Source organism: Hyperolius riggenbachi, chromosome 10, assembly GCF_040937935.1.
Source record: "Hyperolius riggenbachi isolate aHypRig1 chromosome 10, aHypRig1.pri, whole genome shotgun sequence".
Taxonomy (NCBI): domain Eukaryota; kingdom Metazoa; phylum Chordata; class Amphibia; order Anura; family Hyperoliidae; genus Hyperolius; species Hyperolius riggenbachi.
In genome coordinates, this window is record NC_090655.1 from 207,945,873 (window position 1) to 207,970,033 (window position 24,161).

The following is a 24,161-nucleotide window of genomic DNA, read 5'->3' on the forward strand; positions in this document are numbered from 1 at the left end:
GCTATTCCGCAATCCTTCACAGTAATATGACAAAATGTGGAAAACTTCAAGGGGACCGAATACTTTTGCAAGCCACTGTATGCTGCACACAGGTACATGTCAGACTGAGGTGAGAATGGAGCTGTTTATTTTGATCCAGATGAGACTGTCTCCTTGTTTGATTGCTTTGATGTGCTCTGTAAGCTCCTCCTTGTACCAGATTAGTATGACTTCTGAACGGCAACCTTGTTTAATGTTCTTGTTTTTCTGGGAAGATATGGAAAATTCCCTGTATCCCATGGTTGCGAGAGATTCAATCTCTGCTTGGGTCCATGTCTCCAGGAGGATTTGAATATCAATGTTTTCAAGTCTCTTTTTAAAGTATGGATCATTAATTTTTGATCCAAAAGCCGAGACATTTAGCCCTTGGATGTTTTAGCTTCTAACAAGTGATGTCATTTTGAGTAGGCATACCTTGTAATGAGCAGAAGTTGTCGTAGGACTCGATATTATCGGGGGGAAGGGGCCAATGTGGGTGTCACATCAGTATGCTATATAGAGTGCTACACAAAGTTCTTTAAAAAAAAAATCAATGTTTTATTTGAGATTTTCATTTTTCTAATAAAACCAGTTTTTGTCAAAATTCCAGCGTTACAGCATATCAGTAATTTCAAAAAGTTAGCTTGCTACACAAATCTATCATGGAATTAAACAATACAATGTGGAAGAACTCAAAAACCCCTACAAGCCTCCCTCCAATAAAACTCCCCTTCCCCACCCTCCCTAGTTGCTCTCTCTTCTAGCATTTCCAATGCTACTGCATTTGTTTGTCAATAAAAACATCTCAGCTGGCAATTTTCCTATTTCTAATCGACCAAGTGTGCCACCAAGTTGCTCATACTACACAAAGCTCTGATTTCCATCATGTTTCTGCCCTTCCTTGCTCTGTGTTGCCATTGTGGGGCAATCGGTTTCCTCGCTTGCCATGCTTGTGGGCGCTCTCTTTGGTAAGTGTATTGGAGTTTGCCATCTGTCTGTAGGGTTAGAGCTTTCTTGGGGTCTATTAAGTACCATGTCCTTAAGCTCCTTTGCAAGGTGGCTGACCTCTTGTTTGTGTTTTTTATTATACAGATGGTGGGCTCTGATTGTAAGGTACTGTGCCAATTGTATGGCTGGTGTGGATCTGAGATTGGAGGCCAGATCTGCATTAATTTGTTGGATTGTTTGGTGAGGGAAGTCTTTTCTTGGGAGCAGGGAAGATAGGATAATCTTTGCGCTGAGGAGTTTGAGCTGTGTTCTTTTAACCATTTGTGACAATTTGTCTGAGATGGTTTCTTGGTCTGTGGTGGTTTCTTGATTAATGTCATTGGTGCTGATGTGAATGATGAGGTGTTTTGGGTCAATGAAGTAAGGTTTATTAATGATCTCTGCTGCTTGTTGAATAGTAGATCTCAATGACATGCTTCCCTGGAATGAGTCTCTGTGTGTCCAGGTATTTTCCATTGGAGTCCATTAGCAGCACAATTAACAGCTTCTTCTTATTTGCATTTTTCACACCTTGGCTTCTTTGAGTTTCCTCCCTGAAAAGAGTGAAGTCCCTTTCTAGTTTGGACAGTCTCTGAGGGTCTCCAGGGAAGGGTGTGAGGGGGCTGTTTGACAGTCTCTGGAGGGAGGCTGTTTTCTAGTTTGGTCTTCACATATTTGTGTAGCAGGGTTATTTATGGTTGTATAGTTTCCTGCTTTCTCTCTGATATGGGGAGAGCATCTCAAATTCCTCTAGTCTGCATTCAGTGCCTTGAATCAAGATGGTTATTTATGGTTGTATAGTTTCCTGCTTTCTCTCTGATATGGGGAGAGCATCTCAAATTCCTCTAGTCTGCATTCAGTGCCTTGAATCAAGATGGTGTCACTGTGATAAACATTGATGGTAAATGCTGGCTGCTGGGAGTCCTCTTTTTATCCTTAATTCTAATTTGGTTACCCCGGTCTGGGTTGATTTCTTTAAATGTAATGTTCGTGTAGTGTCCACAAAATGCCATGTACTAGGCTAAGATGTGCTCTGTATAGAATATTACATTTGTTTTGCTCCCACATTCTTTATAGTCTGAGAACAGAGTTTCTGCATTGTCTTTCATTATGGCTTTCTGCTGATCCTGGCTAATATACTGGAGGCACCTATACATAGCTATCTATACTGAAGGCACCTATACCTTGCTATCTATACTGGGGGCACCCATACTTGGATAGCTATACTGTAGGCACCTATACCCGGCTAACCTGTACAGGGGGCACCTATACCCGGCTAACCTATACAGGGGGCACCTATACCTGGCTAACCTATAGTGAGGGCACCTATACCTGGTCAACATACTGGGGGTGTAGGAGTGGGGCACATCTAGCTACCATAGTAAGGAGGGAGGGGGAGCCCATCTGACTACCATACTGGGATGGGGGGCACATCTGGCTACTATACTGGTGTGGGAAGGAGAACATTTAATGTAGCTTGCCCCGGAGTCTGTAGCTTCGCCACTGGGCGCCACCTTCATATTGCTGCTTGACCTGTTTGCTGCTGTGTTTACAGAGCCTCCCTTTGTAACATCAACAGTCCTATGGTGTGTAGAGATATTAGGGCCCAGGTAGGTGGCAACCAGGACAGTTAATGGCCATCGCTGCTAATATGTGGGCTGCATGACGCCATGCTTTATTTGTCTACCTTGTAAGATGCTACACAGTGGGGGCTGCTCTGCTCAAGTAGTGGTCACTTCGGAGGGGTTAAAGGAGTTAGCTTCTGTAGTAGAAATGGCTTAGCATGTTCATTGGCTTTACTTTAAAGGGAACCTGATGTGAGACAGATATGGAGGCTGCCATACTTATTGCTTTTTAAACAATACCAGTTGCCTTGTTGTGCTGTTGATCCTCTGCCACTAATACTTTTAGCCATAGACCCTGAACAAGCATGCAGATCAGATGTTCCAGACAAAACTCTGCCTGGCAACTGTATTTGTTTAAAAGAAAACATGGCAGCCTCCATATACCTTTTGCTTCTGGTTTCTTTTAAAGCTGCTCATAATCAGGCAAATTATAAAATCACCTTTATGTACAATGACAGGTCTCCAATCTATAGAAACCCATTTCAGATTTAACAAAAAATAGCCACAAATCGAACTTCACCAATAACTGATTTGGTCACATGATCACAGTTATTTCAATTTTCATTCAATAATGCTGTATTGGAGGATGGTCTGCGTGTACAGCCAACCGCCAACTCCTGCATTTGCTTTGGGCTGGGAAAGATGTTTTCAGGCTGCTGTATGGTGTCATGGCAATAGTCACAACACTAGTCGGTGACTGGGGAAGCTGATCTCTGGCTCATTAGAAACCATACACTGATCTCTCAGCTACTGTCAAGTCTGATGCCACTGTAGTAAATTCAGCCACGGTTAATTATTAGTGCTCCATTTCCATCATAATTTGGGCTCCATCTCTTGACAGCAGCCAAATTACTATGCGGGCGCCGCTATAGACGTAATTTTCATTATGTCCTAAGGCAGTGACTGGTGCGCCAAATTTCCTGACTGTGAAAAACAGATTGCCATAGAGAGCTGTAAAATGGTTAAAAACATTTGACCGTTACGGTGTGGAATGCCCGCGTGAATCGGCCTTCACTGTCTCCCCCTAACCCTCCTGACTCATTCTACAGCACCCTCAACCAGCCCCCACTCTTTCCCCAGAACCTCAATAAAGGTGAGCACACACACACAAACACAATAACGAATGCCCTTAATGATCGTGCATCGATTGCTAAGGAACAGTTTGGGGCAGGAGTGCCATATTGACACGTTTCTCTGGGTAAGCAAAAAAGCAATAGGGCGTATTTACTAAATAGTGGTAATATTGCCATGTGCAGGCACAGTGGCGTAGCTAAGGAGTTCTGGGCCCCGATGCAAGTTTTACAACGGGGCCCCCCAAGCACTCTATACATAACAATTGATACGGCGCACCAAAACCTGCCAATGGCAACTGCAGTGTCAGAGGTGCAAGAATGGGATGGGGAACAGTTTGTTAATAACTAGCGGGCAGCACGGTGGCCTAGTGGTTAGCGCTCTCGCCTTGCAGCGCTGGGTGCCTGGTTCGAATCCCAGCCAGGTCAACATCTGCAAGGAGTTTGTATGTTCTCCCCATGCCTGCGTGGGTTTCCTCCGGGTACTCCGGTTACCTCCCACATCCCAAAAACATACAGTTAATTGGCTTCCCCCCAAAAAATTGGCCCTAGACCATACATGCACTACACGATACATACATATGACTATGGTAGGGACTAGACTGTGAGCCCCTCTGAGGGACAGTTAGTGACAAGACAATATAATCTGTACAGCACTGCATAATATGTTGGTGCTATATAAATACTTAAAAAAAAATAAAAAACTACCACTATTCAAAGTATCTATAGAAGTGATTATTATGAGCACAGGACCAATAGAGAGCTAATACCTTAGTGGAGGGAGGGACCTTCAGGGCCCCTCTGGCCCAAGTGCCCCGATGCGGTCGCAACCTCTGCAACCCCTATTGCTACGCCCCTGTGCAGGCAGCATTACTTATGCCAGTTGTATATTAGAGCAGCTTGCGTAATTCAAGTAATGTGTGTGTCACTTGTGTAATATGCGCTATACAACTGGTGGAAATAATGGTGAAATTGATGTGCTCTTCATACGCACTGCCATTTTACCTCTATTTAGTTAATATGCACAAATGTACACATTTGTTGTTCATTTGTCAGTATCCACAAATGACTCAGTGTCGGGGTCAAAATCCAGGGGAAGGGAATTGTGAAATGTAAGGCCAGCAGTCATCAAACTTAACTGAACTGGAGATATTTTGTATGGAAGAATGGTCAAGAGTACCTCCATCCAGAATCCAGCCACTCGACAAGGGCTATAGGAGGTGTCTAGAGGCTGTGTTATATTTGCAATATTGATTTAATATCTGCTCTTCTGCACAGACAAGTGTGCTCCCAGCCTCAAACGTTAGAGGGGTTTCTAAACTTTTTAATGTGACTGTATTAAATTTTCGTAAAACACATACAATAAATCACCGCAGGAGTTCATATTCATTTCAGAAAAGGTTTAAATTACTTAAATTCCCTTAAAACAAAAGTTTGCCCCTTACACACTCCTAGTAGTTCTGGTTCACCATGAGGCTGTTGGGTTGTCTCCCTTCATATAGATTAACACATCCCTAACCCAATCTCTTGTTCAAAATGATCTACTAACAATTTCATTACTCACTTCTCACCATGCTTGGCTGCAAGATTCTTGTACAGCTGCTTCCACCCACTGGAACTCATCCAATTCATAAAAAACCTCAACAGCCAACTGTCAACTTTTAGTACTTTATGAACAAAAGATATTGATAATAATAATAGTAACAGCTGAACCAGGGTGCTTCTATTTGCCTCATATATAAATAATGTATTTCTCTTTTAAAGCTAGGTAGACAATAATTTACAATAATGTATGCCATCCTCTGCATCATTTGGGGTTTTTGGACACGTTTTCCTTTTTTGAAGCCGAGTAACGACATTTCTTTCACCCCATGTAACCAGCATGGATTTTCCTCGATATGATTTTGCTGATGTGCAATAAGATGGCCTCAGTGGCTAAAACATTTGCTACCACTAACAGTGCTTCTTCTTGATATGATTCTTTTCATGCTTGACAAGGTCATTTTTCCTGTTAAAACCCTTTCCACATTCAGAGCATGGATATGGCTTTATCCCTGTGTGAACCTGCTGATGGGCAGTTAGAATGCTCTTCTGGGAAAAGCATTTCCCACATTCAGAACATGAGTATGGCTTCTCCCCGGTGTGCACTCTTTCATGTCTAACAAGAACTGATCTTGTAGAAAAACACTTTAAACAACTAGAACATGAAAATAGCTTCTCTCCTGCGTGAATTTTCTGATGTTGATTTAGAATACTCCTGTAGGCAAAACATTTTCCACATTCTGAACATAAATATGGCTTCTCTCCTGTGTGAATTTTCTGATGTTGTTGTAAAATGCTCCTGTGGACAAAACATTTCCCACATTCAGAGCATGAAAATGGCTTTTCCCCTGTGTGCTTCCTCACATGAAAGACAAATTCAGATTCCAGAGTAAAACTTCTCCAACATATTAAACATGTAAATGACTTATCATCACGGAAGTGCCATGCTTGGTGTCTGTAGAGAAAGCTTTTCGATGCAAAGCATTTCCCACACTCAGGACATGGAAATGAAGTCGATGGGGTTGTAGAGTTTATGTTTGTAGAACTGGATGTTTCATCCTCTTCTGTTGTGTCACCATCACTGGGTGTTTTTTCATCCTCTTCTGTTGCGTCACCATCACTGTCACTATTTGGAGAGTCACCAGGATGCCCACCAGTGTTACTGCAGATATACCGTCCATCTGGCGAGAATATAAAATGTGTAGTAATAGGGATGGGTACATTGGTAATGTATGAACAATTCTAAAATGACAAAAGAGGCAACCCTATGACACACTGAAATATGTGCTGGTCTTAAAGGACAACTGACCTGGGAGAAAGATGGAGGCTGCCATATGTATTTCCTTATAAATAATGTGCATTGCCTGGCTGTCCTGCTGATGAACTTCTACCTCTAATACTTTTAGTAATAGACCCAGAACAAGAATTAAGATGAGATGTTTGACATGTTGCTAAACATGCTTGCTCCCCCCATTTTGAAAGCTAAGGTATCCTTTAAGTTTGACTGCATTTGCTGCATGCTTTTTCAGGTGTGTGATTCAAGCACTGACAGATCAAGAGGGTGCCAGGCAACTATTATTGTTTAAAAGGAAATAAATATGGCGGCCTCCATATCTATCTCAGGTCAGTTGTCCTTTAAACATGTTGTTAAAATGTACCAGAGACGACTAATAATAAAAGATTTATACATGCTTGGTGCTTCCTTTAGCCCCCTCCGCACCGATCGCTCTCTTGCCATCTTCCCCCACCTTCTTCTGTTATCAGCCATGTACGTTGGCCAGTCACAACCAATTGGCGCATGCACAGTAGCCGCACGCCCCCCGTCTCACTCCAGCAGCTGGAAGCGTTCTGCTCCTGGCCGCTCCAGGTCACGGGAGTGACTTGCCAAACTTATGGAGCTGATAACGGGAGAAGGCGGAGGAAGACGGCAGGGAAGCGATCAGTGCGGAGGGGGCTGGAGGAAGCACCATCCTTAATTACATAAAATTTACAAACATGATTTAAGAACAGCGAGATGTTGCAAATTTGCCGTAATTTATAAATATATATATATATAAATATATATATATATATTTCAGAGAACCCCGTAAACACCTCCCTTAGTATGGGGAAGGGACAGGGCACTTTCTCCCTTTTTTCTGAAGGGCTTACACACAAATAGTACACCTCCTCTGCATTTATAAGTAGGAATTGTAGTCCCATATAGTACACAAACAATATTGTAAATAAATGCCAGTGTGACCAGAGCCACGTTTTTTAGGACTTGATGTGTTTTGAGAAACTTAGAATAGGTATCGTTCACTTCCTCAAGAGTATGATCTTGGCTTACAGGTCTCTCAGAGATAAACCTAAATCTAGGACAAGACTAGAAGTCAGGCATATTATACAGCTGGTGGGGTCAAGTCTTTAGGTGGTATTACTAGGAATTCATATGTATATCTTACTAAAAGTAATTTTTCCCTGTGTGCTCCAATATTACCTTCCCAGAGTTTCTAAGGTTAGTACAGCTGAATAGAGGACTATGGGCTTGATTCACTAAGACAAATAGTGTGAGTAACCTGCTGTTACTTGCGCTATTTAAACCTGCATGCCTTAATACACGCTATGCATGCTATTGGCAGCATAGCGTGCATTATTAACTGTGGGCAGAGGGGCGCTCGCTATACCCAGCATAGCAAGCGCTTGTAGCTTACGCCGGCTATGAGCCAGTAACGGGCGCTCGGATCATCCTGCCCTGGACCACTTCGGGTCCAGTAACTTCAAAGGGAGTGAACCCTGCACTTTGAATGGCCCAATAGACTGCCTGTCATGTGACATCACTTGACAGGCAGTCTATTGGGGTAATCAGAGTGCCTGGATAATTTCCTTTAAAGGACTCATACTGTCTCCTCATGACCTCTAATAGGGGCTGATGTCTTCTGACTCCACACTGAGCACACTTTGACTACCCATTACATCTAATAGGGACTGATGGGTCCTGATTCCCCCACTGGGCCCATATTGTATCTCCATTACAGTATGATCTTGTGTGGAAAGTGCCAAGTCCTACCAGCGGAGCCACTCGCATTACAGATGCAAGTGGCTTATTGTGATTGGCAGAATTTTGAAGAGAGGCTTCATGATTGGCTCAAGTGTGAGCAGAAGGTTTTACAGGACACATGCTTCAAGTCCTCCCTGCGGAGGTATCGGAACCACTCACAGGAAGCGAGTGGCTTCCTCTATTCAAAGATGGCTGCAATTTTTAAGGAGCCCTGGATAATGTACCAGCAGTTTGTCCAGCCTGGTTATGCAGCAAGGTATACTTAACTTTGTAGTTCACCAAGTGCAAGTGCTTGTACTGTACCTCCAATAGGAGGACAGAGTTAGTCTTTTGCAACAGAGAATGTACCAGGCCATGCTGGGCCATTTCTAGGACAATTTCTGATATAGTAAACCAATTTTCCTCGTCTCTTGGAGTTTACTACAGTTTAAAAAGATGATACTGTATTTCTAATAGGAGATGATGGCTCCTGCGCTGCACTCTGTGGGCACATATGGTCTGTTGATTACCTTTTTTTTTTTACTGACAGAGAACAGGTAAGAAGAGTAGTATGTAGTAGTATGAGATTTTCCTGTTTTTAGTGCTTATCCCTCACCTGTGCTGATCTGTACAGGAATTTCCTCCTCCTTACATGGCTCATCTCCCCTCACAAACACCTCTTCTTCTTCTTCAGTTTTTACACAAATCATCCGAATCACTAAAAAAGATACAATGCATAAAACCTGATAATGGTGCGAGATGTTCCAGTGTGGAATCCTAGGAATATGGAGAAAATGTTTCACCAAGCATTACAGCATTCGTCAGGAACGTGATTCTGCACTGGAGGCAGAGATTCAAAAGTGCGCCCCGCCCCCCCCCCCCCCCAAATTGTGCCCGACCCAGTACAGGTAGCAAATGTGCTCCCAGTATAAAGTAGCCTCCCCAGTACAGCCAGAAGCACACCCTGAATTAATTAGCCCCACCTCCCCAGTATAGCCAGGTGTGCCCCCTGTATTATCTAGCCCCACCTCCCCAGTATAGCCAGGTCTGCCACCAGTATTAGCTAGCCCCACCTCCCCAGTATAGCCAGGTGTGCCCCCTGTATTAGCTAGCCCCACCTCCCCAGTATAGCCAGGTGTGCCCCCTGTATTAGCTAGCCCCACCTCCCCAGTATAGCCAAGTGTGCCCCCTGTATTAGCTAGCCCCCTCCCCAGTATAGCCAGGTGTGCCCCCTGTATTATCTAGCCCCACCTCCCCAGTACAGCCAGGTGTGCCTCCCAGTATTAGCTAGCCCCCTCCTCAGTATAGCCAGGTGTGCCTCCTGTATTAGCTAGCCCACCTCCCCAGTACAGCCAGGTGTGCCCCCTGTATTATCTAGCCCCACCTCCCCAGTACAGCCAGGTGTGCCCCCCAGTATTAGCTAGCCCCCTCCTCAGTATAGCCAGGAGTGCCCCCTGTATTATCTAGCCCCACCTTCCCAGTATAGCCAGGTGTGCCCCCTGTATTATCTAGCTCCACCTCCCCAGTATAGCCAGGTGTGCCTTCTGTATTATCTAACCCCACCTACCCAGTATAGCCAGGTGCCCTCCCCCCCAGTATTAGCTAGCCCCACCTCCCCAGTATAGCCAGGTTTGCCCCCTGTATTATCTAGCCCCACCTCACCAGTACAGCCAGGTGTGCCCCCCAGTATTAGCTAGCACCCTCCCTAGTATAGCCAGGAGTGCCCCCTGTATTATCTAGCCCCACCTCCCCAGTATAGCCAGGTGTGCCCCCTGTATTATCTAGCTCCACCTCCCCAGTATAGCCAGGTGTGCCCCCTGTATTATCTAACCCCACCTGCCCAGTATAGCCAGGTGCCCCTTCCCCAGTATAGCCAGGTGTGCCCCCTGTATTGTCTAACCCCACCTCCCCCCAGTATAGCCAGGTGTGCCCCCTGTATTATCTAACTCAACCTCCCCAGTATAGCCAGGTGTGCCCCCTTTATTAACTAGCCCCACCTCCCCAGTACAACCAGGTGTGCCCCTGTATTAGCTAGCCCTCTCCCAAGTATAATTATTATTATTTAGTATTTATATAGCACCAACATCTTCCACAGCGCTGTACAGAGCATTTTGTGTTGTCAATTCACTGTCCCTCAGAGGATCTCACAATCTAATGCCTACCATAGTCATATGTCTATGTATTGTGTAGTGTATGTAGTAGTAGTTGTTGTAGTCTATGGCCAATTTGGGGGAAGTCAATTAACTTATTTGTATGTTTTTGGAATATAGGAAACTGGCATGCACGAAGGAAACCCACGCAGACACAGGGAGAACATATAAACTCCTTGCAGATAGTGCCATGGCTGGCATTCGAACCGGGGACCCAGCATTGCAAGGCAAGAAGGATAACCACTACGCCACCATGCTGGCGCTGCCAGTATAGCCATGTGTCCCCAGTATTAGGTAGCCCTCTCTCAAGTTTACCCAGAAGTGTCCAGGTATTATGTAGCTGCTTCCACAAAATAGCCAGATGTGCCCCCAGAAAAGGCAGCCTACCACCATATGCAGAGTAAGCGACAAACAGACCAGCAGGAATAGCTACCTATCTCGGTGCCGCCAGGATCTTCACCCTGTCGCACAGTCTCCTCTCCAGTGGTGCACATAACGAGAGGCCCCACTACGAGGCCTAATACAGCGGAGACAGAGGGACTGTGCAACAAGGTAAAGATAAATCCCGGCGGCACCAAGACAGCAGCTCATCTCACCACTTACTCATATCACACAGGCAAGCAGGGGACTCGGGGGCTGAGGCAATAGTCAAATATCAATTCACAGGCTGTTATCACATGGGAAAGTAAAATTACCAACAAGCGAGGCAAATTACCAAATGTCTGTTCACTAAGATTACAGCATTCCATAAAACAAGTGTGCTTGAAAGAAAGGGGGAGAACCGAGAGCCCAATATGGTGTAGTATGTTAATGAGGTGATGTCTGATGCAAACACACACAATGGTTATACTCACAAGGACCGGTCGCCTCCAAGGCAACCACTGGATAAGCAGGCGGGGAGAATTGTAACCTGACCCCGCTCAGGGTTAAGAAGTCGCTCTCTGTAGATAGAAGGAAATGGGGATACACCCCTCCACCAAGGGTGGACTAAACAGTTATGTGGTATAACAACAGAGGCGCCAAGTAGAGTAAAATTAGTTAAAATTGTTAAAAAGGGGGAAGTGGGTGGACTCGCCTCCCTTCTGAAAAAATGGCCAAACAACAGGCAGGTTACTTCAAGTTTAAAGTAACATTTATTATGAGCTCCAAAAGTGCAACGCGTTTCACGGGTAACAGTCCCGCTTCTTCAGGCAAACAATTTTTGGAGGGAGCAAAGTCAGGTCAAGAGCCAGATATAGCGCCTCTGTGAGGTGAAGACACACATGCCCCCACCCATGCTCTAGTCTCTCCTATCCTGTCCACATGTGGCCCCTTCTGCCACCTGCACATTATACGGATCCCACGCAACAAGCACACGCCTGCTTCGGGTCACAGTCCCCCTGCACTGTAAAATCGCTTGTGTAATGAAATCCAAAGTGCATGTAGAGCATTTTTTACAGTCGCAAACAAGGGTCCTGCACTTGGCAATTGCGCCTAAATGCAAGGTATAGGAAAAATCTCAAATCGCTTTAAACGCACTTTAAAACCGTTTTTCATGCAGATTTTCTTGAAAAGACATTCAGTTCTGGGTCAGAGTGCACTTCCTGTTTGTCTGCACACAGAAAATTGCAAAACGAAAATGCATACAAATTGTGTGCAAAAAACCCACAAATCTCTCTAAAACTGCCAGGAATCACTTAAAGAGAAGTTGGATCTTCAGTGGGCAGATGGGATTTAGAGGCATTTTCTCTGCCTAATGACATAGCTCTGTATCCCCCAACCACCACTCTCTGCCCCCTCACTTCCGCGCTATAGCCCCCCGAGTTTAGCGACAATATTTGTCACTAACTCGGAGGTAAACACAGGGGAGAAGAATTCCTTGTTCAAAACGCCCACTAGGGGCTTTCCTGAACTGCCATTGGGCAGCTTTCTCCCCCTGGCCGCGCCTTCTGAAGCTCCCCCGCCTCCCTGCATGCTGGGAAAGACACACAGTCTCTCAGTGCAGCGTTGTGACCCAACTGGTCAAATACGCCTTCGGTGATCCTCGGAAGGCTTCAGGACACAAGTTCTTCTGAGGATCCATGAAGGCATATTCCACCAGTGTGCAGTACGGAGCTGCATGTCCTTGGAAGCACTATGGGACACAAGTGCTTTTGAAGACTTCTTAGGATCCATGAAGACATATTCCACCAGTGTGCAGTACGGAGCCGCCCATCTGTAGAGGCACTCCGGGACACAAGTGTTTCTGAAGCCTTATGAGAGCTCCCATAGGTGGCAAATTTGGATGGGGACACCGCTGGAAGGAGGACACCAAAAGAGCACAGAGAAGGCTCTATGTGATCCAGAGCCTTCCCTCTCCATAGGTGGGTGTTTGACGTTGTTTTTTACCGTCACCTCACATTTATTTTAAGTTTGGAAAGAATTAGTATGGGATAAAAGAAGATTGTGTCACATCTTCAAATCCCTCTCTGGGTTAAACACATATGTAGCAACTCACGGAATATGTTGGTGCTTTATAATTGAATAATAATAACTCTTTAATTGGCACTAGTCTACTTTAGGGGACCCAGCAGAAAACCTCATAGGGAAATTCAGTTAACGTGATTGGGTAGACAGCACCCTCTCGAACTGCTAGGTTGTAGTAAACTACGCCCACACTATTCAGCCAATCACAACTTTTTGTGCTGTAGCGGGTGCTGTGAGTGGACAAGTGTTCCCTGTTCCCTGTGAGGTTTCCTGCTGGGACACCTAAAGTTCGAAACAGTAAAAAAAGGGCGCATGTAGCTAGTGGACTAATTGGGCGCTGCCATAGGTGCCAATTCAGAATATCAGGAACTGGGTGCCAGAGCAGAAATTTGGGCGCCTGGTAAATAGCGGGCTCCGGTACAGCTCCTGATATATATATATCAGGCACAGCAGGCGCCCAAATGCTGATATTTTGCTGCGCCCAAGATTTTTCTGGGTTTTATTTACTGCGGCGTGTGTGTGTGTGTGTGTGTGTTCACTGATAGGTAGTGTGGACGGGGAAGGGGGGGGGGTGTTAGTTTAGGCATTAGGGAGGAAGTGTGTGCGGGGGATAGGCATTAGGCAGGTAGCGTGCACGGTCGAAGGTTGTAGTTTTAGGCATTAGGCAGGTAGTGTGTGCAGGGAAAGGGGGTTCGTATTAGGCAAGTAGTGTGTGCGGAAGGATGGGGGGGGGGGGGGTGTTAAAGTACAGTGACCAGATTTTCCTGGCCCAACCTGGGACAGAGGGGGGTGCTAGAACTTGGTGAAAAAATGGCTGTGTTCACCACAGTGGGAAAATGAACATGTCCATGACAAGGTGTGGGCGGAGCAAACTGTAATGTAACTCAGAGGCAGTGGGCCAGAGTTTCCTCCCAAAACACAGAAAGGCAAAGTGACCCTAAAGGTGCCCATACACTCGTCAGATTGGCAGCAGATAGATAAGAAATGCATCTGATGATCTATCTGATGCGTTTTTAGAACATTTTTTACCAGGATAGAATTCCAATAGATTTCAGTTTGAAATCTATTGAAATTCGATCTGATGGCATTTTTTTGCCATCAGATTTCCATTAAGGCCAATGCAAACTGATAAGCAATCTCATCAGATCGACCTAAATTTTCCACCCTGCAAGTTCGATGGAAATCCATCGAAATCGATCGAAATCGGCCGTCGATCGGTCGATTGGCCAACCGATTTGCAATCGATTGATCGATCGATCGGGATCGATCGGTCGGCCAGAAAATCGGCTGAGTGTATGGGCTGCTTAAAGGTAATTAGGCAATGTTCCCCATACACATAAGAAAGCAGTGTTCCCAAAATGATGTGGTGAAATGGGAGATTTGCATCATGGATGTCAGTCCATGGCATGACTATGTACTCTGTAAAGTGCTGCAGAAGATACCAGTGCTATATAAATACATAACAATGATATGGCAGGACATTAGACTTTGACTATGGATTAGATTGTGAGCTCTGCCAAGAACATGATTACATTCTCTGTAAAGTGCTTCCTTAGATGCCAATGCTATATAAATACATAATAATATCGTAGGACATTAGACGATAACTATGGTGGGATTAGATTGTGCACAAAATCTGCAGAAGCTGCTGATGCTACAGTATTAGCATACCATTTAATAATTATGAGGCCCCAAAATGCCAAATGCTGCCACAATAACCACAAAGTGGCAAATGCAGTCTCTATGACCATCAAATAATAACTGCAGCAACCGTTACCTCTGACACGTGAATTGCAATAACCGTTACCTCCGACAAATGAAATGCAACTACTGTTACCTCTGACACATGAAATGCAGCAGAAAACAATTACTCTGACTCCTCAAACGGTAAATGAGGCAAACATTACCTCACGGCTGGGACACCCAGAGCCGGGACAAGGTCCTCCAGCACCCAAGGCTGAGACACTAAAGTGCGCCCCTCCATCCCACCCACCCCAGCCATCACGCACTGAATGCTGTTAGACTTTGAGGCTCCCCAGGGCCCCCAATCCCCTCAACAGCTTAATCTCTAGTTTTCTGGCTTGTAGTAACTGCCATGCATCCCCTTTTCTTATTTCTCTCTGCTTCAAACACAATAGTGGAATGATAGCTGAGTGAGTTGTGCGCCCCCTCCTACACTGCGCCCTGAGGCTGGAGCCTCTCTCGCCTCTGCCTCGGCCCAGCCCTGCCCGGCGGCCAAAAGTGGGACATAACCTGGGACACATTGCAGCCTGGGACAGGAGAACCTGAACCTGGGACGTGTCCCAGGTAAAACGGGACGTCTGGTCAGAGTAGTTAAAGTTAAGCATCAGGTAGAAGGATTCTGTGTGAGAGTAGGGTTAGGTATTCCATCTAGTATCCTTCCATGACTGCAGCACTATACAGTATATTATTATGTATGTAATGTAAAATACAGTTTATCCATCTTCCACACCCACTGCTCACCTGGTGATGTGATCTGGAGAGATTATGAATCAAGAACCCTGCAGCAGCACTCCTATTTACTCCAAGTGTTTCACACCCTGCCAGGACTTTCTGTTCTGCTAAGAGCACAAGAAGCCCACCCACCCTCTTGCTTGTTTCATCTAGTCTACAGCAAAATGGCCGCCTCCTACACCGAGGACACATTCTATATCTATATTATGTACATATCTGTGAAATAAAACAATATATATTATCAGTCTCACGAACATCACAAAACTTGCTATAAATGCTCGCACGCGCCTATGTGTTATTATGTTATATTAGCAGATATTCTGTTAGTTTGCCTTTCATGTTCCTGGCTGCGGTATGAGGAGTTTGGATTTAGCGCCCTCTAGCATTTGGACTCGGAACGACAAGGCCAAATTTCGCAAACTGGAAAATGAACTAGATTGTGACTTTTTCCTTAGCATTCCGAGTCCAAATACTAGAGGGCGCCCTCTCCAAACCCCTCATACAGCAGCCAGAAACATGAAAGGCAAACTAACAGAATATCTGCTAATGTAATATAACACATAAGCATATGATCATTTTTAGCACGTTTTATGATGTTAATGCGACTGATATGTTTTGCTTATTTCACTGACATTAACATAATATAGATATAGAATGTGTCCTCAGTGCAGGAGGCGGCCATTTTGCTGTAGACTAGAGGAAGCCAGGGAGGGCTTTTTGTGTTCTGAGCTGAACAGGAAGTCCAGTGGCAGGGAGTAAATATGAGAGCTGCTGCATAGGTGACTGCAGGCTTGTGGATTCATACTCCCTCCAGATCACATCAGGTGAGCAGTGAGTGTGGGAGATGGGTAAACTGCATGTTACATTACATATACATACAGAACATATAGTAAATAAATAGTGCAGCAATTGTGGAAGGATACTAGATGGCAGACTTTAGGGAACCATCAGGAAACCTATAGGCAGTGGCGTACCTAGGGCATTTGGCACCCGGTGGTGGGTATTAAGACACCCCCCCCCCCCCCAATTATTTTTTTTAAAAAAAAATGGGCGTGGCCACAACCTGCGGCGTGCGTGGCGAAAAATGGGCGTGATCATGACCAGATGAGGGCGGAGCTAACTGTAATTTAAAGTATTAGCTAGTATAGTTGCCCCCAGTATAGCTAGTATAGTTGCCCCCAGTATAGCTAGTATAGTTGCCCCCAGTATAGCTAGCTAGTATAGTTGCGGCCAGTATAGCTAGCTAGTATAGTTGCCCCCAGTATAGCTAGCTAGTTTAGTTGCCTCTAGTTTAGTTGCCCCCAGTATAGCTAGTTTAGTGGCCCCCAGTATAGCTAGTTTAGTTGCCCCAAAAATAGCTAGTATAGTTGCCCCCAGTATAGTTGCCCCCACTCCCCAGTAGTATAGTTGCCCCCAGTATAGCTAGTTTAGCTGCCCCCAGTATAGCTAGTTTAGCTGCCCCCAGTATAGCTAGTTTAGCTGCCCCCAGTATAGCTAGTTTAGCTGCCCCCAGTATAGCTAGTTTAGTTGCCCCCAGTATAGTTGCCCCGTATGGGGGAAGCTTGAAAGGAGGGGTGGCGGGGAGGGGGGCCAGACCCCCCACCTCCCTCACCTAGGTCCCCTCCTTCTTGCGCTTCCCCCCTCCTAATTAGCAGCAGCTTTAGATAAGCGGGCAGGAGCAGGCGGAGAGGACTTACCTGCTTCCTGGAGATGGCGCATACGTCATTGTCACGTAACACTGGTCTCCGACTTCTCTGTCACTCACTGCGCTTCCGCTAATCAGGAAGCACAGTGGGCGGTGGAGAAGGCGGAGAGCAGCGTCACGTGACGATGACGCTGTGCGCCACCGCCTGGAACGCAGGAAGCAGGTGAGTAAGTCCTCTCCGCCCGCTCCTGCCTGCATATCTAAAGCTGCTACTAATTAGGAGGGGGGAAGCGCAAGAAGGAGGGGACCCAGGTGAGGGAGGTGGGGGGTCCGTCCCCCCTCCCCGCCGCTTTCCCCACCACCCCTCCATTCTGTGTTGCTTCCCCGGGTTCCCCCTCCTGCACAGGCCTCTGTGGGAGGCCTTGATGACACCCCCTGGGGCGCCTGACACCCGGAGCGGGGCGCCCTATGCCGCCCTATTATAGGAACGCTACTGCCTATAGGGAATACTTGTCCATTCACAGCACTCTCTACAGCACAGAGTTGGGATGTGGGCATAGTTTACTACAACAGTTTACCACGACCTATTGCAGTATTCTCCCCGCCGGGTGGCATGAAAAAGTAGCCAGTTGGGGTGAAATGAGAGAATGGAAGGCGGGTGCTTTTCTGCACATCTCTGCTTAGAACAGAGGAGGAGGTGACCCGATGACAGCCAGGTGCTCACCAAAACTGGAGCACCCTGCTAAAAGAGCCTGGGGAGAACACTGCTATTGAAAACCTAGCAGAGAGGGTGCTGTCCATCCAATCACATTAGCTGAATGTCTCTATGAGGTTTCCTGCTTGGACCCCTAAAGTAGAGTAGCACCGATTAACCTGCCTGGCGTTCTATTAAGATCGCCAGGCAGGCTGCGGGAGGGTTTTTTTTTAATAAAAAAAAAACTATTTCATGCAGGCCAACTGAAAGTTGGCTGCATGAAAGCCCACTAGAGGGCGCTCCGGAGGCGATCTTCCGATCGCCTCCGGCGCCCAGAATAAACAAGGAAGGCCGCAATGAGCGGCCTTCCTTGTTTTGCTTACATCGTCGCCATAGCGACGAGCGGAGTGACGTCATTGACGCCAGCCGACGTCCTGACGTCAGCCGCCTCCGATCCAGCCCTTAGCGCTGGCCGGAACTTTTTGTTCCGGCTACGCTGGGCTCAGGCGGCTGGGGGGACCCTCTTTCGCCGCTGCTCGCGGCGGATCGCCGCAGAGCGGCGGCGATCAGGCAGCACACGCGGCTGGCAAAGTGCCGGCTGCGTGTGCTGCTTTTTATTTGAGACAAATCGGCCCAGCAGGGCCTGAGCGGCAGGCTCCGGCGGTACTGGACGAGCTGAGCTCGTCCAGACCGCCCAGCAGGTTAAAGAGTTGTTACTATTATTGATTTTATAAAGCGCCAACATAGTCCGTGAGTTGCTACATATCTGCTTAAAGGGAAGGTCCGAGGAGATTAAAAAACAAAAATCTACTTACCTGGGACTTCCTCCAGCCCCTGGCAGCCATCCTGTGCCCTCACCACAGCTCCGGTGGTTCCCGGTCTTCTCCGGTGCAGATGCTGACCTCGCCAGGTCGGCATCTACTGTGCTTCAGCGTGTGGCTCACAGAGCCGCACTGATGTAATCCGAATTGTACTGCACAGGCGCAGAACTACTGCGGCGTCGCAGTACTATCCGGATGTTGTCAGCGCGACTCCATGATTCGTACGTTGAAGCGCAGTAGACATCTTGTACTGGAGGAGACCCTAGGCCACCGGCAGGGAGTGGATCTGCAGCGAGGACACAGGACTGCTGCTAGGGGCTGGAGGAAGCCCAAGGTAAGTAGAAATTTGTTTTTTTTATCACCTCAGACCTTCCCTTTAACCCAATACTGATAGGACAGTTCTTTAGGGCTGATACAGGTACAAACAATACTGTACTGATTAAATTGCATTTACCTTTATACATAAGCTGAGAATATTTGGGGAAGCCTCTGGCTCTTCTGTGTCTGGGCAGCAAGCTGGTGTCACAACTAAAACCTCCTTGCCCCCGGTTTGGTGTTCAGAAACATTGTATTGTGGCAAGTGATTTGAAGACACCACTCTTATCCCATACTATTACTTTCCAAACTTAAAGTGACTCTGTACTAAAAAAGTGCCCCTGGGGGGTACTTAACTCGGGAGGAGGAAGCCTCTGGATCCTATCTCGGCTTCCCCCGTCCTCCTCCGTTCCATGGTGATCTCGCTCTGGCCCTCGGAATGCACAGCCTACAATTTGTCAGGCTGTGCAATATTTACTTTCCTCGGCTCCAGCGGGGGCGTTGTTGCGGCTCTTGGCTTGGAAATAGGCAGAAATTGCCAATACCAGTCAGGTCCGCTCTACTGTGCAGACTTGCCCCTGTGCAGCAGAGCGGACCCGACTGGGATCGGCTATGTCCGAGCCGAGCGTCGCTAGAGCAGCTGTGCTGAAGCCAGGAAGGTAAATATTTACATGGTTGCCATTTGGGGACCTCTAGCAAGACCACCGTGGGATGGAGGAGGGCAGGAGAAGCCTCTATAGGATCCAGAGGGTTCCCCCTCCCGAGGAGAGTAGCCCCCGGGGCATTTTTTTTCATACAGGCACACCTGGCTATACTGGGGAGGTGGGGCTAGCTAATAAAGGGGGCACACCTGGCTATACACGGGAAGTGGGGCTAATTGATTCAGGGAGTACTTCTGGCTGTACTGGGGAGGGGGCTACCTAATACTGGGAGCATATTTGCTACCTGTACTGGGGCGGGCACAATTTGGTGGAGGGGGGAGACACGCTTTTGCATCTCTGCCTCCAGTGCTGGAAAACCTTGTCCAGTTACTGCTGATTGCAGTAATGCTCTGTGCAGCATTTTATCTGTATTCCTCACACCATTATCATGTTTTCATCATAAACTGAATTCTCAAAAATGTGTTTTGTGCTTTGTATGTTTTCTAGTAAGAAAGGATGATTTGTGTTAAAACTGAAAAAGAAGAAGAAGAAGAAGAGGTGTTTGTGAGGGGAGATGAGCCATGTAAGGAGGAGGAAATTCCTGTACAGATCAGCACAGGTGAGGGATAAGCATTAAATACAGGAAGACCTTATACCTTCCTCTCGTTAACTCACTGCAACCATCTCTTCTTACCTGTTCTGTCTGTCAGTAAAGAAAAGTAATCAAGAGACCATATGTGCCCACAGAGCACAAAGCAGGAGCCATCATCTATTAGAACTAATGGGGAGCCAAAATGTGGCCAGAGGGGGAGTCAGGAACCATCAGCCCCTATTAAAAGTAATGGGGAGACAGTATGTGCCCAGTGGGGGAGTCAGGAGACATCAGCCCCTATTAGAAGTAACGAGGAGACAGTATGTGCCCAGTGGGGGAGTCAGGAGGTGTCACACCCTATTATAAGTAATGTGGAGACAGTATGTGGCCAGTGGGGGAGTCAGGAGACATCAGCCCCTATTAGAAGTAATGGGGAGACAGTATGTGCCCAGTGGGGGAGTCAGGAGACATCAGCCTCTATTAGAAGTAATGTGGAGACAGTATGTGGCCAGTGGGGGAGTCAGGAGACATCAGCCCCTATTAGAAGTAATGGGGAGACAGTATGTGGCCAGTGGGGGAATCAGGAGACAGCCCCTATAAGAAGCAATGAGGAGACCGTATGTGGCCAGTGGAGGTGGCTAAAAGGTCAGTGAAGTCGTTTGTTAGTAGTGGTGAGCGAAAAAACTCTACTCGCATTGAAATTGTCACTGACCAATCCACCATTCCAAGCCTCTGTCTGCTAGTTATAGGACAGTTGTAGTGAGAGGACCATGGGGGCTGCCTTATTTATTTCCTTTTAAATAATACCAGTTGTCTGGCAACCTTGCCGATCTATTTGGCTGCAGTAGTGTATGAATAACTCCAGAAAATATAAAAAAAAAGGAGACTGCAAAACAAGACACAGAACATTTATATCTCGCTTTTCTCCTGGCAGACTCAAAGCGCCAGAGCTGCAGCCACTAGGACACGCTCTGTAGGCAGTAGCAGTGATAGGGAGTCTAGCCCACAGAAAGCTTCTCAAGTCGACTGTATTAACAGCATACACTGTAAACAGAGGCTCAGCTGATGAAGCGTGGATCAGGAGGGTTGGCCCTAGAGCTGCGCAGCCAGGCGGACTGCGCAGCCGCGGCCAGAGGAAGCGGCCATGTTGCGAGAGGCAGGAGAGCCCGACCCGGGCTGTGGAGTCGGCAGCCGGCCCGGGGGGCTAATGAGCGGGGGGACCCGGCGTATCGGCACGGAGGGCGCGGACGGCGTCCTCCGTGCCTTAAAAGATGAGGCAGGTGATTTACTTTTTTTTAGTAATTTCACCTCTTAAGTCCTTTAATAGACACCTGGCCTGAGATGGATATGGAGGCTGCCATACTTATTTGCTTATAAACAATACTAGTTTACTGGCACCCTGCTGACCTGTCAATGTCTAAATCACACACCTGAAACAAGCATGTAGGAAATGCAGTCAAACTTAAATGGAACCTAAACTGAGAAGGATATGCATTTTTCCTTTTAAAATAATACCTGTTGCCTGACTCTCTTGCTGATTCTGTGTCTCTAATACTTTTAGCCACAGCCCCTGAATAAGCATGCAGATCAGGTGCTCTACCTGAAGTCAGACTGGATTATCTGCATGCTTGTGTAGGGTGTGGGATTCGGCCACTACTGCAGCAAAGAGATCAGTAGGACTGCCAAACAACTGGTATTATTTAAAAGGAAACATCCATATCCTTCTCAGTTTAGGTTCCCTTTAAGTCAAACATCTGATCTGCATGCTTGTTCAGAGTCTATGACTAAAAGTATTAGATGCAGAGGATTGGCAGGACAACCAGGCAATTTGCATTGTTGAAAAGGAAAAAAAATATGGCAGCCTCCATCTCTCTCTAAGGTCAGTTGTCCTTTAAGACCAGCATATATTTTAGTGTGTTTTAGGGTTGCCTCTTTTGTCATATTAGAATTGTTCACACATTACCAATGTACCCATCTCTATTACTACACATTTCATATTCTCGCCAGATGGACGGTACATCCGCAGTAACACTGGTGAGCATCCTGGTGACTCCCAAAATAGTGACAGTGATGGTAAAACATCCAGTGATGGTGAGACAACAGAAGAGGATGGAACATCCAGTGACGGTGACACAACAGAAGAGGATGAAACATCCAGTTCTTCAAACATAAACTCCACAACCCCATCAACCTCATTATCATGTTCTGAGTGTGGGAAATGCTTTGCATCAAAACCCATTCTCTACAGACACCAAACATGGCACTTCCGTGATGATAAGTGGTTTACATGTTTTATATGTTGGAGAAGTTATACGCTGGAATCTGAATTTGTCTTTCATGTGAGGAAGCACACAGAGAAAAGGCCATTTTCATGCTCTGAATGTGGGAAATGTTTTGCCAGCAGGAGCAATCTTAATGAACATCAGAAACTTCATACTGGGGAGAAGCCGTATTCATGTTCGGAATGTGGGAAATGTTTTGTCAACAGATTCAAGCTTAATCAACATGAGACAATTCACACTGGAGAGAAAAGCCCTTTTTCATGTTCTGAATGTAGAAGATTTTTTGCCAACAGATGCAATCTTAATCGTCATCAGAAAGTTCACACCGGAGAGGAAGGGCCATTTTCATGTTCTGAATGTGGGAAATGTTTTGCCTATGAGAGCATTTTTAATCAACATCAGAAAATTCATGCAGAAAAGAAGCCATTTTCATGTTCCAGTTGTGATAAGCGTTTTTGTAGACGAGCACTTCTTGTTAGACATGAGAGAGTGCACACCGGGGAGAAGCCATATGCCTGCTCTGAATGTGGGAAATGCTTTGCCCAGAAGAGCACTCTAAATACCCATCAGCGTGTTCACACAAGGATAAACCATTGTCAAAAAATTCACACAGGAGTGAAGCCATTTTCATGTTCCAGTTGTGATAAGCGTTTTTGTAGACGAGCACTTCTTGTTAGACATGAAACAGTGCATACCGGGGAGAAGCCATATGCATGTTCTGAATGTGGGAAATGCTTTTCCCAGAAGAGCACTCTAAATAACCATCAGCGTGTTCACACAGGGATAAAGCCCACAAAGCTATATTACTGTTCTGAATGTGGAAAGGGTTTTATCAGAGAAAGTTACCTTGTCAAACATAAAAAGGATCATATCAAGGAGAAGCAATGTTAGTGGCAGCAAATGTTTTAGCCACTGAGGCCATCAGCAAAATCATATTGAGGAAAAGCCCTGCTGGTTACATGGGGTGAAAGAAAGACAAGTTAATCAGCTTTAACATGCAGAGGAAGGCATACATTCTTCTACATTGTTGTCTAACTTGCATTAACCTCCTGAGCCGTATGCCTGACACTGTCTGGCAAGAAAATTTTGCTAAAAGCAAATGCCTGACACAGTGTTGGGCGTGCCGCTCAGGAGGTTTTAGAAAGTACAGGTGTCCCCCTGTTTTCTAGGTGTACAGGCTCCAGTACAACGTAGCCAGCAATAGGCTAGCTGGTATAGGTACCCCTCCCCCCCGATCTAGCCGCTCTTAGGGCTTGTTCACACTACAAGAGCTTTTCTGAGCACTTTGTGATTTTAAAAACTCTTGCTAATGTTATCCTGTGTGTGTGTTCACACTGGAGCAATGTGATTTTGTAAAAATCCCCCATAGCATTGCATTAGCTAGAGCTTTTAAAATCTCTTGCGCTTAAAAAGTTCTTGCAGTGTGAATCAGCCTTTACTCACCAAGCCTCGTTCCAGCGATAGCAGCAGCCTCTCCGCTCAGCTGTGGTATTCTCCAGTATGGGGAAGATTGGGACTGACGTGATGACGCTGTTTAGTCCCGATCCTCTCCATAGAGAATACCGGAGCTGTGCAGGGAGGCTGTGGCGATCGCTGGACAGAGGCTTGGTGAGTAAGAGCGGCTGGATCGGGGGGTGGGGTGGGGTGGCATTCGCCTATACTAGTTAGCCTATTGCTGGCTACACGGTACTCGAGCCCATACACCTAGAAAACTTATTCTGGGGTACACCTATTTCTGCCTAACCTATATTGGGGGATACCTGTACATACCTAAACTATACTGGGGGACACCCAGCAGAAACTGAACACCAAGGAGGTCAAAGTGTACCCGGGCTGAGGC

General features: G+C 46.4%; 2 protein-coding genes across 2 annotated transcripts; one reads left to right on the plus strand and one right to left on the minus strand.

The window, feature by feature from the left end:
- Nucleotides 1–693: 693 nt before the first annotated feature.
- LOC137534292 (gastrula zinc finger protein XlCGF17.1-like) lies at nt 694–15,557 on the minus strand. The gene is made up of 3 exons (XM_068255722.1): nt 15,341–15,557; nt 8,878–8,979; nt 694–6,423 (listed from the first exon to the last, which is right to left on the minus strand). Exons 2-3 carry the CDS (start codon nt 8,969–8,971, stop codon nt 5,654–5,656), a joined length of 864 nt encoding a protein of 287 aa, XP_068111823.1. The 5' UTR covers nt 8,972–8,979; nt 15,341–15,557; the 3' UTR covers nt 694–5,653.
- Nucleotides 15,558–16,070: 513 nt separating this feature from the next.
- LOC137534291 (zinc finger protein 84-like) lies at nt 16,071–23,693 on the plus strand. The gene is made up of 3 exons (XM_068255721.1): nt 16,071–16,155; nt 19,955–20,066; nt 22,047–23,693. The coding sequence occupies exons 2-3, from the start codon at nt 19,964–19,966 to the stop codon at nt 23,210–23,212; spliced, it is 1,269 nt and encodes a 422-aa protein (XP_068111822.1). The 5' UTR covers nt 16,071–16,155; nt 19,955–19,963; the 3' UTR covers nt 23,213–23,693.
- The last annotated feature ends 468 nt before the right edge of the window (nt 23,694–24,161 follow it).